Source organism: Schistocerca cancellata, chromosome 1 (genome assembly GCF_023864275.1).
Source record: "Schistocerca cancellata isolate TAMUIC-IGC-003103 chromosome 1, iqSchCanc2.1, whole genome shotgun sequence".
NCBI classification, from domain to species: Eukaryota; Metazoa; Arthropoda; class Insecta; order Orthoptera; family Acrididae; genus Schistocerca; species Schistocerca cancellata.
This window is the reverse complement of record NC_064626.1, coordinates 311,969,257-311,985,663: the sequence shown is the minus strand read 5'-3', so window position 1 is coordinate 311,985,663 and position 16,407 is coordinate 311,969,257. Positions and strand designations below refer to the sequence as shown.

Sequence of the window (16,407 nt, the reverse complement as noted above, 5' to 3'; positions counted from 1 at the left end):
TGTGACAGACTCCTAAAACAGTGGATATATTGTGCATATTGTGTATGAAGTTAGGCAGATAAACTTTCAGTATTTGCTGAAAGTTAACTTCAAGTACAATTTTTCAATTTCCTATACCTACACTTAATAAAACCTGTGATAGCTCTTGTATACAAAGGATGAAGAAATGTGCTTTATTATTTTATATGTATATCTTGTTATATTACTATAGCACTTGTACATAGTTGTTCCATTTGCTTAGTCCTCCATTCTTAGATGGAAATTATTGGGACTGCTGGTAATGATCAGGATGCAGCTATGTAAAAATACACACTCCATCATTCAAGTCTGAATATCATGTATGAATCATTTGACTGCTCATTTTACGCATGCAGTATGTTTTCTCACAGCTTACAATTTGTTTGAATTTTACTTGAAAGAGCTGAAAGTGACACCTAATTTGCTGAAAATTACTGTATTTTCACATATTGTAACACCTAATGAAAAGGCAAAACATCTGTTTGGTTTTCGTTTAATCATAAGATTGTCAGTGATGTAGATATAAAAGCAGTTTTCACAAACTTCAAATTTGTTATTGATTTTAATCTGATGAACAGTTTTCTGTTCATATTAAATTCTTGTGCTTTGATTCAAACAATTTGTTTCATGATCTGATGCCATCACACACGTTTAAAAGATTTGATTCCATGGAAAACATGTTTTATCTTTAAAAGCTTTCATGGAAGCGATCAGGTGGTCTTTATAAAACACCTTAAAATTGAAGTATTCAACTTGATGTGTGACATTTTGGAGTGATAAACTGTAACTAAATATTGGGTTATGCCAAAAAAATTTCTTTTAAATTATGATTTACGAATATGTCACTGTCATAGCTTTTAGATGAAAAACATTTTTAGATAAATAAAATTTTCTGTACACACTTTAATTCTTTGCTCTGATAAATTTGTGTCTTCACGGATACATCATAGACATAGAGATGTGTGTCAATATCTGTTCTTCATTTGAAAAGGACTGATATTTTTGTAGCATTTTTACCTTTACAATGTAATGTTCACCATCTGTGTGTTTAAAAATTTAATAAAGCAACTTTGTAAGCTAACAGTAAAAGAAGAAAAGATCTTGAATAAAAAGTTTTTGTCTCATTTTTTCTGATTTAGTGTCAGTAACTACAGTTGCTGTTAATTCAAAGTTACAGTTAACTGTTTCATAAAAACATAAATTCTTCATACAAAAATGGATTTCATTTACTTAACTTACTTGCCCTTGAGACCATAAAGTCTGTAAAGGGGACAATTTTTTGTTAATTCAGAACGAGAGGATTAATAATATGTTTAGAAATACAGAAGGCCTTACATTTTTTGTCAACTTACATCTTTACTTTCACTTAAGATCAAAAAATTTGTTAGGTAAAATGCAGAAACTTGTCTGGAATTCAGGGAAATATCAGGGAATTTCACTTGGGGAAACTTCTGGCAACCCTGGTGACATTCATCATGAGAGAGTGCTATAATGTGTAGTTCTGAGAACTGCATGATGGGTTGCTGAAGCAGCTACATAGACTGGAAGATGATCCAAATAAATTAAAATTAGTCATATTGTAATAATATACAACCGAGACTGGAAAATAAGTTATATAAACATTTTTATTACTAAGACTGCCAGGAAATATGCCCTAAGTTATTGACTGGTTACAAAGACAGATGAAGGGTAATTCTGTTAAGTCAGCACAAGGCTTTAATATTCTGTTAGAAACACCATCATAGTTTGTAGATTGTTACAGTATAATGTCCAGATAAATTTTGTAAACCTCTCAGGGTTTTTATTTTTGAAACTAACTTCTGTTGGTGAGCCCTGCTGTATCTACATAAATAAATGTGATGCCCATTTATTTGGTTGTTTCTTAATGTGTGCAATGTTTGATGACACTTTCAGGAAGTAATCACTGAACTTTGTGGCCCATGATTTGAAAATGTCATAATTTCTATCAGGGCTATTCTCTGTGGCTCAGTTTCATTCGGAACACTGTTCATTTGTATATTATTTGATAATGTTCCAGACAGTTTCTACCTTCTTCTTTGAGGGAATGTTTGCACAGGGCATGTGTTTCATTTGCTGGGTTACACAATACTTGTTGTAATCAAGCTTGATTACAGTTTGTTCTCTGAATTAGGTAGAGTTCTCTCTTACAATCATAAGATACTTCAATTCCAGGAGTTAAACGATGGCAACATATCTCTCTCTCTCTCTCTCTCTCTCTCTCTCTCTCTCTCTCTCTCTCTCTCTCTCTCTCTCTCTCTCACACACACACACACACACACACACACACACACACACACACACACACACGCAAGCAAGCAAGCAAGCAAGCAAGCAAGCATACCTCATACACACATGACCGCCAACTCCTGCATCTCAGGCTGGCCTGAGCGGCTGGAGTTGGTGCTCATGTGTGCATGAGGTGTGCTTGCTTGCTTGTGTGTGTGTGTGTGTGTGTGTGTGTGTGTGTGTGTGTGTGTGTGTCTTACTGATGCAGACTATGGCCAAAAGCTTTATGTGAGTGTCTTTTAATTGTGCCCCTCTGCAACTTGATGTGTCTTCTTTACAGCAATTAGCAATCTATCTTTTCCCACATTGTTAGTTACAGAAGTCAATCATCCTTTATCCTTCCTGTATATGAACTACATCATTACATACTACTGCAGTAGACTAAAGTAAAGTTAAATATATGTGGGAACTCTGCGACAATAAACAATATCAATGGCAGTTGACTGAGACCACGCATGAGCAATCTCTGACAGATAGTTTATGCAGTGGCTTCAAGCAGTACAGATGTACCTCTGCTGTACCAACTCTGTGAACGTGAATTGTACTCTTACTCAGATATAGCTCATATTGTTATGCATTCCACATGCCATCTATAGCAGAGTACTACATTGATGACCTACAATGACCATGTTTGCTTTCAGTTTGCAAAATCTACAGTTATTGCACACTACAATGCTGCCATCATCCCATCATGACATTTCACACATCCAGATAGCAGTTCTCATGTTATGATACCTGGGGTCATGGATAGACCCCCCCAGGCATGTCAGATTATCCACAATGGTAGTGACATACTTCACGGTGGTGCTCAGGCAGTGAACAATGGAGCACATCAGACAACCTACTGTGTGATATCTCAATAGATTCTGCTAAACTTACAAACTGGGCTACTTCCAAGCCACATCAATCCAATGGTCAGAGTTGCATTCACTCACTTTGGCCGAGAGGTCACCTGCAATGCAAACAAGATCATCTGCTCCAGGCATCAGGCAGCCATTGGTATTGTCTCCCATTCACCTACTATGCATCAAGTTGTGCCAGTTATGGTGTCTAATAGCACAGCTGTTCTTCCTCTGTGAACATGAAAGTGGCAACCTACTGGACAGGGTACACATCTTCAGCTGCCACCTTTTTGGCTGGATCAACAAAGCCTGTGGTTTGCCACTGTGCAAAGCATTTTTGCTGCAAGTTATGTCATCAGTGACAGCATGAAATTCTTCACAGTGCTTTGTCATTTTTTAATACAACCAGCAAAGTCATCCTTCCCCCAGCCCTGGACAAGAAATACAAGACTGTAAAAACTGAAGTCCTCCATTGCCACACCCACTCCCAGGAGAAATGTTGGACCACATCTTCTACGATGAACATTTAAAGGACAACTATGGCATCGGGTACATACTCAGATTGATTTGCACCTCATGCCCAATCACACACCATAGACATTATTGACTGTCAAGCTTTGCCCGCAAGTTTAACTGGCCACCAGTCTCCTGTGAGCAAGACTCACTAAAAGCACATCTCAAACTTGTGGACAGAATATTTTCCATCAGTCAACATTGACAATGTGTAAATAATCCAGACAACAATGGCCTTGAATGCAACCTCCTGTGCAACATGAGCTAAGCTGATCTTGTCTGACCTCTGCTGACCATGATGTTGCCACTGTTAGCTGGAGGAATGACCCACATGCTGCCACAACAAACCCCTACACGCTCACCAACTGCACTGCACCTGTGCCTTCACAGAACTGCTTTTGTTGGTACCACACATGATTCAGTGACTCTGCCCACAACTGTTGTTCACCTTGTGACTTCCCAAACTCAATGTATGTTTTTCAGGAGGTACAATAAACGATGCAGGATATCTAAGCTGCCTAGACACAATGATGGCATTGGCCCTCTGCTGTCTCATCCTCATCTTGACAACAAGTTCTTCATTCTCAACAGTAGTGACCAACGATCTCTTGCCAACTCTGGGTCAGAAGTATGTACTTTGCTACCCTCTACTCTATGCCTAACACTCCTTGTTCAGCCCTACAGTTCCATGCAGCAAAAGACTCAATAATCTGAGTATATGGCAATCAGACCTGCACGCTGGACCTTGGTTTTGATGACTTTTGCAGCTGGGCATTCATGGTTGCGCATGTTAGTGAGCCAGTATTCAGTGTGTACTTCCTCTGAAACTTGCATATGGTTCCTGATCCATACAGAAGTATGTTGACTCACATTGCTAGCAGCCACTCAGTCATATGTGTCATCAGCCTTGCGCCCAAGGCAGTCTGGTACAATGGAGACACTCACTTTACACAACAGTTCCCACCACTGACCAGAAAGTCCCACAGCCACCAATACCTTCAGGAGTGACTTCTCAACACTGAACATTTTCAGACAGGAAATGACACCACCCAGCAGAGAATTCATGATGTTGAGAAAGAATTCCAACTGACATGGTGCCGTTTCGACTGGCTTCGTCAATTGCCTCCACCCAGTTTTAGTGTACCTTCTGTCCCCCAGCACTGACTGACACCAAAGTCATTTTGTCATCTGTGGATACACCTACAGCATCACCACTATCTGCTGATACAAAGTACAAAGCTCGGTACCATGCGTTTTGCTTGCTCTCCCCTGACGTGTCTTTGGGCTTTCCCCACAAGACCAGTTTGTGCAGTGAGCTATTAAAATGAAATAGTTCATAAGATAATCATTAGTGCATCACAGACCATGTACTGCTCCTAAATCTACTCAGGGTCACAAGTGAGCGGTAGATAAAGACTAACACACTGACAGTTCAAAGGGTTCAAAGGGCTCTAAGCATTATGGGACTTAACATCTGAGGTCATCATTCCCTAGACTTAGAACTACTTAAACCTAATTAACCTAAGGATATCACACACATCCATGCCCAAGGCAGGATTCGAACCTGCAACAGTAGCAGCTGTGCGGTTCCAGACTGAAGCGCTCAGCCACAGCGGCCAGCTCTGACAATTCCTGGGCTTCACCCATCAAATTAGTTCCCAAAAAAGATGGTTCTGTCTGGTTGTGTGGTAATTACATAGTTCTCAATGACTGTACTGTACTGGACAGTTATCCAGTTCCAAACATCCAGGATGTCACTTGTTACCTGGTTGACGTCTCCGTGTTTAGTGCCATAAACTGCAACAAAGCATAGCTGCAAATCCCTAATTGCCTGGATGATACCTACAATATGGCTATTATCATGCCTTTTGGCTTTTTTTAGTTTATATCTATGCTGTATGTACTTAAGAATGCCACTCAAATATAGCAGTCCTTTATCGATAGTGTACTATTCAACTTCCCATTCATTACGTGTAGCCTGATGATATCCTTATTTTTTCACCAGATGAAGATTCCCAAACATGCATCTCAATCAAAATTTTTATGTGCTCTCTGACAGCAAAGTTGTAATCAATGAAAAAAATGCCAACATTGACTCTGCTCTGGCATTTTCCCCATGTCACAGCACAAAGAGACCATTCAACAACTGCCACTGCCACAGGACTACCAGGAACTGTGTCAGTTTTTAGACATGATAAATTTTTATTGATGGCACCTTATGCAGGCAACTTTTCTTCAGGAGTCTCTCACTCAAGCCCTTGTTGGCAAGAGTGCTATGAGTAAACATAAACTCACATGGATATCAGAGATGCAATCTGCTTTCAAACATATTAAAGACTGTCTTGTCCAAGCCATTAATTTGTTGCACCCTCCCCATGACGCCCAGCTCATCATAACACTGTACATGAGTGACTTCCCTGTTGGCACAATTCTGTAACAAGAAGTGGGGGTTTCAAATGATCACTCTTTTTTTTTTCTCATGCAAACTCTCACTTCCACAGTACAAGTGGCCAGCATATGATCAAAAGCTACTAGCAGTTTATGAAGCAGCATGTTAATTCTGGTAAGACATCAGTGCCCTCTGATTTTTTATACAGACCACTAACTGCTCGCAGACTCGATCTGAAATTCACCAAAGGACACTTGGCCCTGACTGTTTTGGCACTTAGATTACATTGCATAGTTCACTACCAATATCTGTCATTGAATGGTGTAGAAAACATCATGACAGATTACCTCTTTTGCACAAATGCCACATCATCCCACTTTGACTATGAACAGTTTGAGGAAATGCAACAGCAAGACCAACAGTTACAGGCTCTTCTTCACAACTTGCCCATGAATCTATGCATCAAACTTCAGCCTATTCCTGGTGCAGCCTGTCCCATCACTTATGACATCACACACTAACAGCCATTCCTGCTTGTTCCTTGACCATTTCACCATGTCATCTACGACCAGTTACATAACTTGGCATGACCCAGCATGCATCTGACTTCATTCCTGGTGCCAGACCATTTTGTATGGCCTAATGTGAAGGACTGTAAGCTTTGGATTCATGCATGCATTCTGTGGCAAAGGAGCAAGGTATCACACCATGCTCAGTCACCACTGGTTTGCTTTGAAGTCCCAAAACTACACTTTTGGTGTTACATATCTATCCTGTAGGGCCACTACTCACCTCTGACAGCTATTTATACATCCTGTCGGATATCAAGCACATCACTCAATGGCTAGAAGCTGTGCCACTTATATTATGGCTGAATCCGCAGCCATAACTTTTGTCAACACATGGATTTCATGCTTCAGCTGTCTCACATCTATTATGACTGGCCAAGGTCAGCACTTTGAATTGGTTCTGTTCCTTGACTTGTGCAACCTGCTCAGCAGTAGTCAATTTAGAATGATAGTGTGTCACCCACAGAGTAACAGGTTCATCAAGCAGTGGCATCACACCTTAAAGGTGGCTCTAGTGTGCCATATCACACTCTGGACAGAGGCTTACCATGGGTACTCCTGGGAGTGTGTGCAGACCATAAATGTGACCTTTGTTCACTGAAATTTTGTATGGTGTAGTGATCTCCCTGAATGGTGACTTTGTGTTGCAAAAACCTTTGACTAAGTCTCCTGATCTGCCTGGCCTGGCTTCATGAGTAAAATGCTGCATCACCCAGCTCCACATGTCTACCCTCTTCCTTATACAGCACCTAAAGTATTCCTCCACATGACTCTAAAAGATTATGACTTTGTGATGTTGTGTAATGATACAATCTGACCAGCCTTGCAGCCCTCATACTCAGGTCAACACAAGATACTTTGATGGGATGACTGTGCCTTTGACATATTGTTACATGGGAAACCTGCAACAGCTTCCGTCAGTCGTCTTAAGCCAGTGGGATTGTACAAGAAGCTTTACCTGGAAATGATCCCTACTAATCTCACTCCACTGCTCTGTTAGGTGGCTCACACCTGCCTGGTGATGGATGTACCACTGACTTTTCAGTAGTGCCTCAATGTCCGTGATTTTCTTCCTGAAGGCCTTGACATTAGATTGATCTATAATGACCTCCTCATCGAGAGGCAGCAAGCAGATTGCAAATGGCTCTATTACCTGTTGCTTGAAGAAAACCGTTAAGATACCACATGAGATCAATACCGCCACTCTCACCTTCTGCTTCTCTGCTATGGTCTCCTCGCCATTATGCTTCCCCACCTGCCCTTTTCTGATTATGCACCCTTACCAGTGCCATCTCTCCCCACTGACCTCTCCACTACCCCTCCAAACTTTTATATCACCACAGTCATGCTTCAGCTAGCCTCACCATGTACCAGCACATTTTCATGACTACCACCTCTATGCTGTTTGGCATACACTGCCTCCCCGCACCAATTCGCAGAGACGACAATATACCTGTCCTGCCACACAGTGCCCTGATGACCTCTCTACTGCCACACTGTCTCTTTGCCTCTATACTCTTCATATCTATGCTCACAGTCCTGCGCATTATGGGGAGAGGGAGCCTCTATGGGAACTCCGTGATGATAAATAATATCACTGGTGGCCAACTTAGACCGTGCACAAGTTATTTGTGTCAGACAATTCATGTAATAGCTTCAAGCACTGAAGATGTATCCCTGTTGTCCAATCTTTGTGAGAATAACATGTGTACTTATACAGATACAATGCAATCAACATGATCAGCCCCTCAAATATCACATCTGGTACTTGAATTCATGGTAGTAACAAAACATTAGCTGTCTACGACCATAAGCTCAAACCATCCTATTATTTGATAGCTTCATGGGTATATTACATGTGGCATTATTATACCTTAATATCTTCACAGTGTGCATAGTACTTAGTTTAATACACAATTTTATTCTATGAAGTGACCAGTGCAACTAAGACATCTGTGTTACTACGTATTTCAGACATCTAATGAGCTCAAAACTACTTCCACAGCTTAGATATATACTCACCTATCCATGAATTGTAACCTTTGCTGAAGCACTGGCCATTCCTTCAGAATTCACTGCAATGCAGGTGTATGTACCAGCATCTGATTTACGTAGATCAACAATTTGTACCCATGATGTTTCCATGTAAGATTCTGGACCACCACGTACTTGTACCGCTACATACAGGTCATCACCTATAATGTAAGGATTTTTGTAAAAAAGGAAGGTCCAAAAATTAAATTATAACAAAAGAAAACTAGAAAAGCTATATCAGACTAAGGCAATAGCAACCTGATAGTCATATACAAAAGGTGGTCTATCTGTCAGTTCTTGTAATACACACTTCCTTTGATAAAAAAGGATTGGAGATAATGAAATTTTAGTACTATGCACAGAACTCACTGAGAACTGCAGGTCAAAGAATAAATAAAGTAACAGTATGAGACACTAATTAACCAGGAGATTTCAGAAAACAATCAAGTTACAAAAAATCGAAAAGTTAAAAGTGATGATGATTAAATCAGAGATAACAGAAGAGACTTCAGTATACAAATAACAGTTCATTCAAAAATGGACACAGATGAAGAAAAGAACAACAGTCATAAGATAAAATAACAAAAGGAAACAACAGGAAAGAAAATACAGCAATAAATATTATAAGTCATTCATTGTGTTACACTGATATGACCATGAAGAAGACCTTTCTAGGATGTAGAAAAAATCAAAGAATCCATAAACAAAGTGAATCTGATTTTATAATCAGCATTACTAATTAACTATTTTTAAATTATTATGAACTATTCATTCTTACTCAAACTAAATTTAAATAAGAAAAAGAAAGCTTAAGTTGTACTTGTACTGACTGGAAGACAGAGTTTCCTTAAATCTTATAAGATGGTTAATTAATTCATTTGTCAGAAAACTAATGTATAGGAAGTGAGGTAAAGAAACACTAAAATATAGTGCAGAAGCAGAAAGAAGATTAAGGTTTAACACATTGACATTTGGTTAACAAATCTGGGGAATGCTGTTCTCTTGATCACCAAACTGAAGGGGGAGGAGGAGGGAGGGGGGCAGGGAGATTTACAGAGAAGAGGCACGGAGTGAGGTGGTGCAGCAGTTAGCATTATGGTCCAGTATTTGGGAGGATGATGGTTCAAGTCCACGTCCAGCCATTCAGGTTTAGGTTTTCTATAATTTTTCCAAATTTCTCAGGGCAGATGCTTGAGTGGTCCCTTTGAAAGCACGTGGCTGATTTCCTTCCCCATTCTAGAAACATTCTTAACTTATGTTCCATCTCTAATGACCTTGATATTGACAGGACATTAAACCCTAATCTTCCTTCCATCCAGGGGACAGTCTGTAAAAGTTATGCTGAACTCCTCTCTGTAGGGTTTGTGGGGAGAGAGGAAGAAGCATAGTGATTTCTACAGGAAGAGCAGTGCTGGGGGAAGGGAGGGAGACAATCAATGAATCAATCACTCCCCTACAATGAGTAGAAGAAACTGTAAAAAACTCTTTGGCTACTACGACTATACAATAAGTCACACGCTCTTCTGTGAGTAAGGCGTTATAAGGTTGAAGCTCTGACAGTTCAGCTGTACGGCTCATGATGCACCTCATGCCCCATTTGTCATCTCCATTATCCCTGCTGCAGCCCCTGCAATGATTTGCAAGTACTTTTCAATGACATTGAAACTTCTCCTTGCTTCAACAGTGCCTGTTAATCCATTGTCATGTGGTAATTATTTGTTGTTGTTGTTGTTGTTGTGGTGGTCTTCAGTCCTGAGACTGGTTTGATGCAGCTCTCCATGCTACTCTATCCTGTGCAAGCTTCTTCATATCAAATGGCTCTGAGCACTATGCGACTTAACTTCTGAGGTCATCAGTCACCTAGAACTTAGAACTAATTAAACCTAACTAACCTAAGGACATCACACACATCCATGCCCGAGGCAGGATTCGAACCTGCGACTGTAGCGGTCGCTTGGCTCCAGACTGTAGCGCCCAGAACTGCACGGCCACTCCAGCCAGCATTCTTCATCTCCCAGTACGTACTTCAGCCTACATCCTTCTGAATCTGTTTAGTGTATTCATCTCTTGGTCTCCCTCTACGATTTTTACCCTCCACACCGCCCTCCAATACTTAATTGGTGATCCCTTGATGCCTCAGAACATGTCCTACCAACTGATCCCTTCTTCTTGTCAAGTGTTGCCACAAACTCCTCTTCTCCCCAATCCTATTCAATACTTCCTCATTAGTTACGTGATCTACCTATCTAATCTTCAGCATTCTTCTGTAGCACCACATTTCAAAGGCTTCTATTCTCTTCTTGTCCAAACTATTTATTGTCCATGTTTCACTTCCATACATGGCTACACTCCATACAAATACTTTCAGAAAAGACTTCCTGACATTTAAATCTATACTCGATATTAACAAATTTCTCTTCTTCAGAAATGATTTCCTTGCCATTGCCAGTCTACATTTTATATCCTCTCTACTTCGACCATCATCAGTTACTTTGCTCCCCAAATAGCAAAACTCCTTTACTACTTTAAGTGTCTCATTTCCTAATCTAATTCCCTCAGCATCGCCAGATTTAATTAGACTACATTCCATTATCCTCGTTTTGCTTTTGTTGATGTTCATCTTATATCCTCCCTTCAAGACACTGTCCATTCCGTTCAACTGCTCATCCAAGTCCTCTGCTGTCTCTGAGAGAATTACAATGTCATCAGCGAACCTTAAAGTTTTTACTTCTTCACCATGGATTTTAATACCTACTCCGAATGTTTCTTTTGTTTCCTTTACTGCTTGCTCAATATACAGATTGAATAACATTGGGGAGAGGCTACAACCCTGTCTTACTCCCTTCCCAACCACTGCTTCCCTTTCATGTCCCTCGACTCTTATAACTGCCATCTGGTTTCTGTACAAACTGTAAATAGCCTTTCGCTCCCTGTATATTACCCTTGACACCTTCAGAATTTGAAAGAGATTATTCCAGTCAACATTGTCAAAAGCTTTCTCCAAGTCTACAAATGCTAGAAACGTAGGTTTGCCTTTCCTTAATCTTTCTTCTAAGATAAGTCGTAGGGTCAGTATTGCCTCACGTGTTCCCATATTTCTACGGAATCCAAACTGATCTTCCCCGAGGTCAGCTTCTACCAGTTTTTCCATTCGTCTGTACAGAATTCGCGTTAGTATTTTGCAGCTATGACTTATTAAACTGATAGTTTGGTAATTTTCACATCTGTCAATGCCTGCTTTCTTTGGGATTGGAATTATTATATTCTTCTTGAAGTCTGAGGGTATTTCGCCTGTCTCATACATTTTGCTCACCAGATGGTAGAGTTTTTTCAGGACTGGCTCTCCCAAGGCTGTCAGTAGTTCTAATGGAATTTTGTCTACTCCTGGGGCCTTGTTTCGACTTAGGTCTTTCAGTGCTCTATCAAATTCTTCACGCAGTATCATATCTCCCATTTCATCTTCATCTACATCCTCTTCCATTTACATAATATTGTCCTCAAGAACATCGCCCTTGTATAGTCCCTCTATATACTCCTTCCACCTTTCTGCTTTCCATTCTTTGCTTAGAACTGGGTTTCCATCTCAGCCCTTGATATTCATACAAGTGGTTCTCTTTTCTCCAAAGGTCTCTTTAATTTTCCTGTAGGCAGTATCTATCTTACCCCTAGTGAGGTAAGCCTCTACATTCCAATTAACTTGCTTGCTATTTTGTGCATTAACCATAATGTTGACAAAAATTATTTTTGGAAGAAAATCTATTATGAGCCTGTTGTAACTACCAATTCTGTGTGTCTGTCACTTCCTAGTTTGGCAGCAATAGTGTGCACAACCTGCTAGCTGTGCTTACTGTTGGAACTAATTACTATATAGGCCAGAGTTCCAGGCTCCGCTGGCCACTCGTACATTGTTAACTTTAGTTTACCTTGCCCTCCATGTGTGGGTGTACTGTTCGAGCAATAAATTACAGTGTTATTGGGTTAGAACAGAATCATCAGCACTTTTTGAACATAAATTATTAGTCAGATTGTTTAGTTATATTTTTAAAGTTAACTTTCTTTTGAGTAAGTTTTTTAATTGCAAAAACAGTTTTATTTTATTTAGTTGAAAAAAAAACCAAATAATAAATTCTTTTAGCAAATAACCCCATTTTGGGAAAAAGTTAAAAAGCATACACTTTGAGATTTGGCATCTACGTTTAAAATCAGGATTGTGTTGCAGAAGGATGGTGAAAGAAATTGCTCATCATCTTTAAAGGGCCCAGTCTGACATTCACCTTAAGTGATTTAGGAAAATCACAGAAAACCTAGATCTGGATGGCCAAATGGAGTTGTGACCACATTCCTCCCCACTATGAATCCATTGTCTTACCACTGCACCACTCATTCATTGTGATGTCGTACAGTACCTCTTTAAAAATTCATGCTATTGGAACAGAAGCAATAATCTTATGCACAAATACTCAACTTGTCTCACACAAATAAATGCATGGTTTGTTATAGATTGTAACAGTACAAGTGTATTCTTTCAGATATTTTAGTATCAAATTATCATTTCTTCCTTGCTTCCAAGTTTTCTTTATTATAGTCTTCTACAGTAGTATATCAGCTTCCAATATGGTAGCGGTGAAAACATTGACAAAAGTCATGAAGGAATTAATTTGAACATCACACCTGTGTGAGTTTACTCCTTTTACTCATTAAATTTCTAATACATATTTCCCTCAGACAGAAAATTACACCTTCCTTTTTTCCATGTAACTTAGACAGAATATAATTCAGTATTAGCTCCTAGAATTTATAAAAATACATTTCATATACACAAAACAAGTATTGTACTGCTGGAATGAAATATCATATGGGTTGTGGGATACAACAATGACCTAAATGGACATTTACTGTTAGCAGGGCTTGCAGTTTACAATCATGTTTGATAGACCCCATCGAGGAGGAGAATCTTCATGTATGTGGGGTCAAGATATACATTAACAAAAGACAAAGACATCACTAATACTTAATCTATATACTGTATTAATAACATATTATCACTACACTTCCTAATGCTGTTCACACTAACGCCACCTAAAGTAACCAAGTAAATTAGATAGGAAGCTCCTGCTTTGGAAACAGCTGCTGGCTTCTGAGTTTTAGAACATAGTTGCTGTTTACCTGCCATTGGTATGTTAATATTTACTTAATGACAATGGTATCTTATAAACAAAATAGTTTTTGCATGCATAAATACTGAGGCCTGTTTATAGTATGTTAATGCTTGCCATTCATCTTTATAAAACAAATATTGCTGATTCTCATGTAGCTCACAGAACCTTTCAGTCTTTGAATCCAGATATTCAGATAATTTGTAAAAATAATGAGTAATAAGTTATGTTTTTAATTTTCTTTTGTGTTGCTAAGGATTACTAATTTCTCGCTTTATGTTAGATAGGATCTTATTGAATGTCTTAACACTAGACAGCATAACTCCATTGCAAATAGTCTGACGAAATATGAAATGAGGAGGTTCTCCACAGAATCAGTGAGAAAGGAATGGGTGGGAAGCTAAAAGAAGTGACTGAGTGATAGAATATGTACTAAAGCAGTGGGGAGCACTTTCCATGGTACTAGACCAGGGCTGGCCACAGCATGGAAAATTTCACACATGCAGAATGTGCAGACCACAGGTGGGCCATTTGTTGTCCTGTCTTGACTTCTCTCGTTTCTTACTGGAAGTAGTCATTAGAGCACGACATTTCATTTGGTATTTTGGTGTGACATTTTTTCAGCCAACACGACTCTCTTCAGTTCACAGTGCTATTTGTTCATCATATGACAGACATTCACAGGTCCATTGGCTGTTTTCACAGAAAGAGGCAGTCTACAATTTTACTGTCATAAACCTTTAAAAATGAATGTGAATGACAGAAGAGAGGGCTGAGAATTCTCAGTAACTATTATGCACTTGCATAATTGACATGTACTGAAAATTTACTATGAAATGACATTATAACACTCTGCAGAAAAAAATTAAAAGACTTATTTGATAATGAAAGAGCAAAAATTTACCATTATCGACAGATGGGGTTTATTGTTCTGTACCTCAAGAAGCACTTTGTGCTAAATTTGCAGGCATGGAGCATGTGTTGGAATTGAACTGAATTTCTGAAGTCACACTCATCATTCCATTGTCTGTTGCAACAGTTTTCGATGGAATGGAATTAGAGTATGGAGACTTTACATATAACTGTAAGGTATGTTGCTTAAGTCAAGGGGCAGGCTGGAATGATTCTTCAATATAAAGCCTGCTATTGTTAGATTTGTGAACAAAAAAAGTGTGCAGGGATGAAAATTAGAACATCTGGAATGGACTGCAGACCCCACATTTTATGTGGACTAGGCTGCACACTGCCCATGGTAAGACACTGCAAGGAGAGAAACAATTTATTTCTGATTTGATGTGGATGCATTTACAAAGAAAAATCACATTGTAAAATGGACAAATTCTAACAAAAAGCAGAGTCCAGTCCCTTAAGCTCACAGACGTTAAAGAAAATGTGAGGTTTCAAGAATTTATAGTTGACTTGAAAGAATTACAAGTATAACTTAAACATTTTTGAGGATGCTGCCAATCCTGTGTGTGTTTTCAAGACCACTTGCTGTTTCAGTTCAAAGTGCCCCTATGCATATGCAGATGTAATTGATTGATCTGTAGTTTAAGTCCCATTTTAAAGACACATCCTTTTACATTAACACTGCCTGGCACGTCTACATTGTTTTCTTCAGGGAGAGTTTCCACATCTTCAAATGAGTTTGCATATGTGATAAAATATTTCAGTCAGAATATGTGTGTGAAAGGCTTTTTTTCTATTATGAAACTAAATAAGTCATGATTATATGGATACCTGAGTGCAAAAATCTGTGTAATAGTCTCTGTGTCTGTATTCCAACAGTTTGTACCAAATAAAAATTGTACTATGTCATCAGTGTGACAAAAATAACTAAGTAATGCTGATAATTTGTTTCGTTTGTGATCTATGTTGTTGAGAAATATGAAACCAAGTCTCATGCAGTATGACTGCATTGCCATTTAAATATAGTATGCCCACAATTTATCCCTCCTCCCACTCATAGAGTATGGCATGATGGTGGAAGAAACATGCAGTTTCACTGAGTGCTATGGCATACAGCCCATTGCTTGGCTTGTGAGCTGAATTCCTAGCCACCCCTGTACTTGATGGAGATATAAAACCTGGGAGACAGAAATTCAAATACATTCAACAAATAACTGTTGACTGGAAGTGCTGCGCTCAGATGTAGAGATTAGCACAGTGGAGGAAATCATGGTGAGCCACATTAGATCAGTCATAAGACTGAACAGCATTACCTTTTACTGTACCTTACCAGGCTTGGGTCACACAAATCATTATTATTTCTTCTAATCCTCATCAGATTTGCATTCCACTCTGTATTTTTCAGAGCATTCTTCACGTATACAATTTTTTTAGCAAGGCTTCACAGTTCATACTTCAAGTACAGAATAATGTGTCTTTGAGTGGTACGGTTTGTGGTAACTCTGGTACAACATAAACACCCACTTCTTTGTTTGACATAAAATACTGAGTTGGCCTGCAAGGTGTATGTAATTCTTTCAAATATATATTCAGTAACTCATGATCTAGTGTTGGCACCCTTGACTTGTAAAAAAGTCCTGGGTCCTAACCCAAGCACTGCTTAAATTATG

The 16,407-nt window shown here is 39.1% G+C and overlaps 1 protein-coding gene across 1 annotated transcript in view; it reads right to left on the bottom strand.

Moving 5' to 3' along the window:
* Positions 1 to 8,656: 8,656 nt before the first annotated feature.
* Positions 8,657 to 16,407, bottom strand: part of LOC126172775 (insulin-like growth factor-binding protein-related protein 1) — a 132,686-nt gene continuing 124,935 nt past the window's right edge. Inside the window, exon 4 of the mRNA XM_049920907.1 lies at positions 8,657 to 8,833. Coding sequence (XP_049776864.1) covers positions 8,661 to 8,833 — 173 coding nt within the window. The 3' untranslated portion in view covers positions 8,657 to 8,660. The remainder of the gene's footprint in view (positions 8,834 to 16,407) is intronic.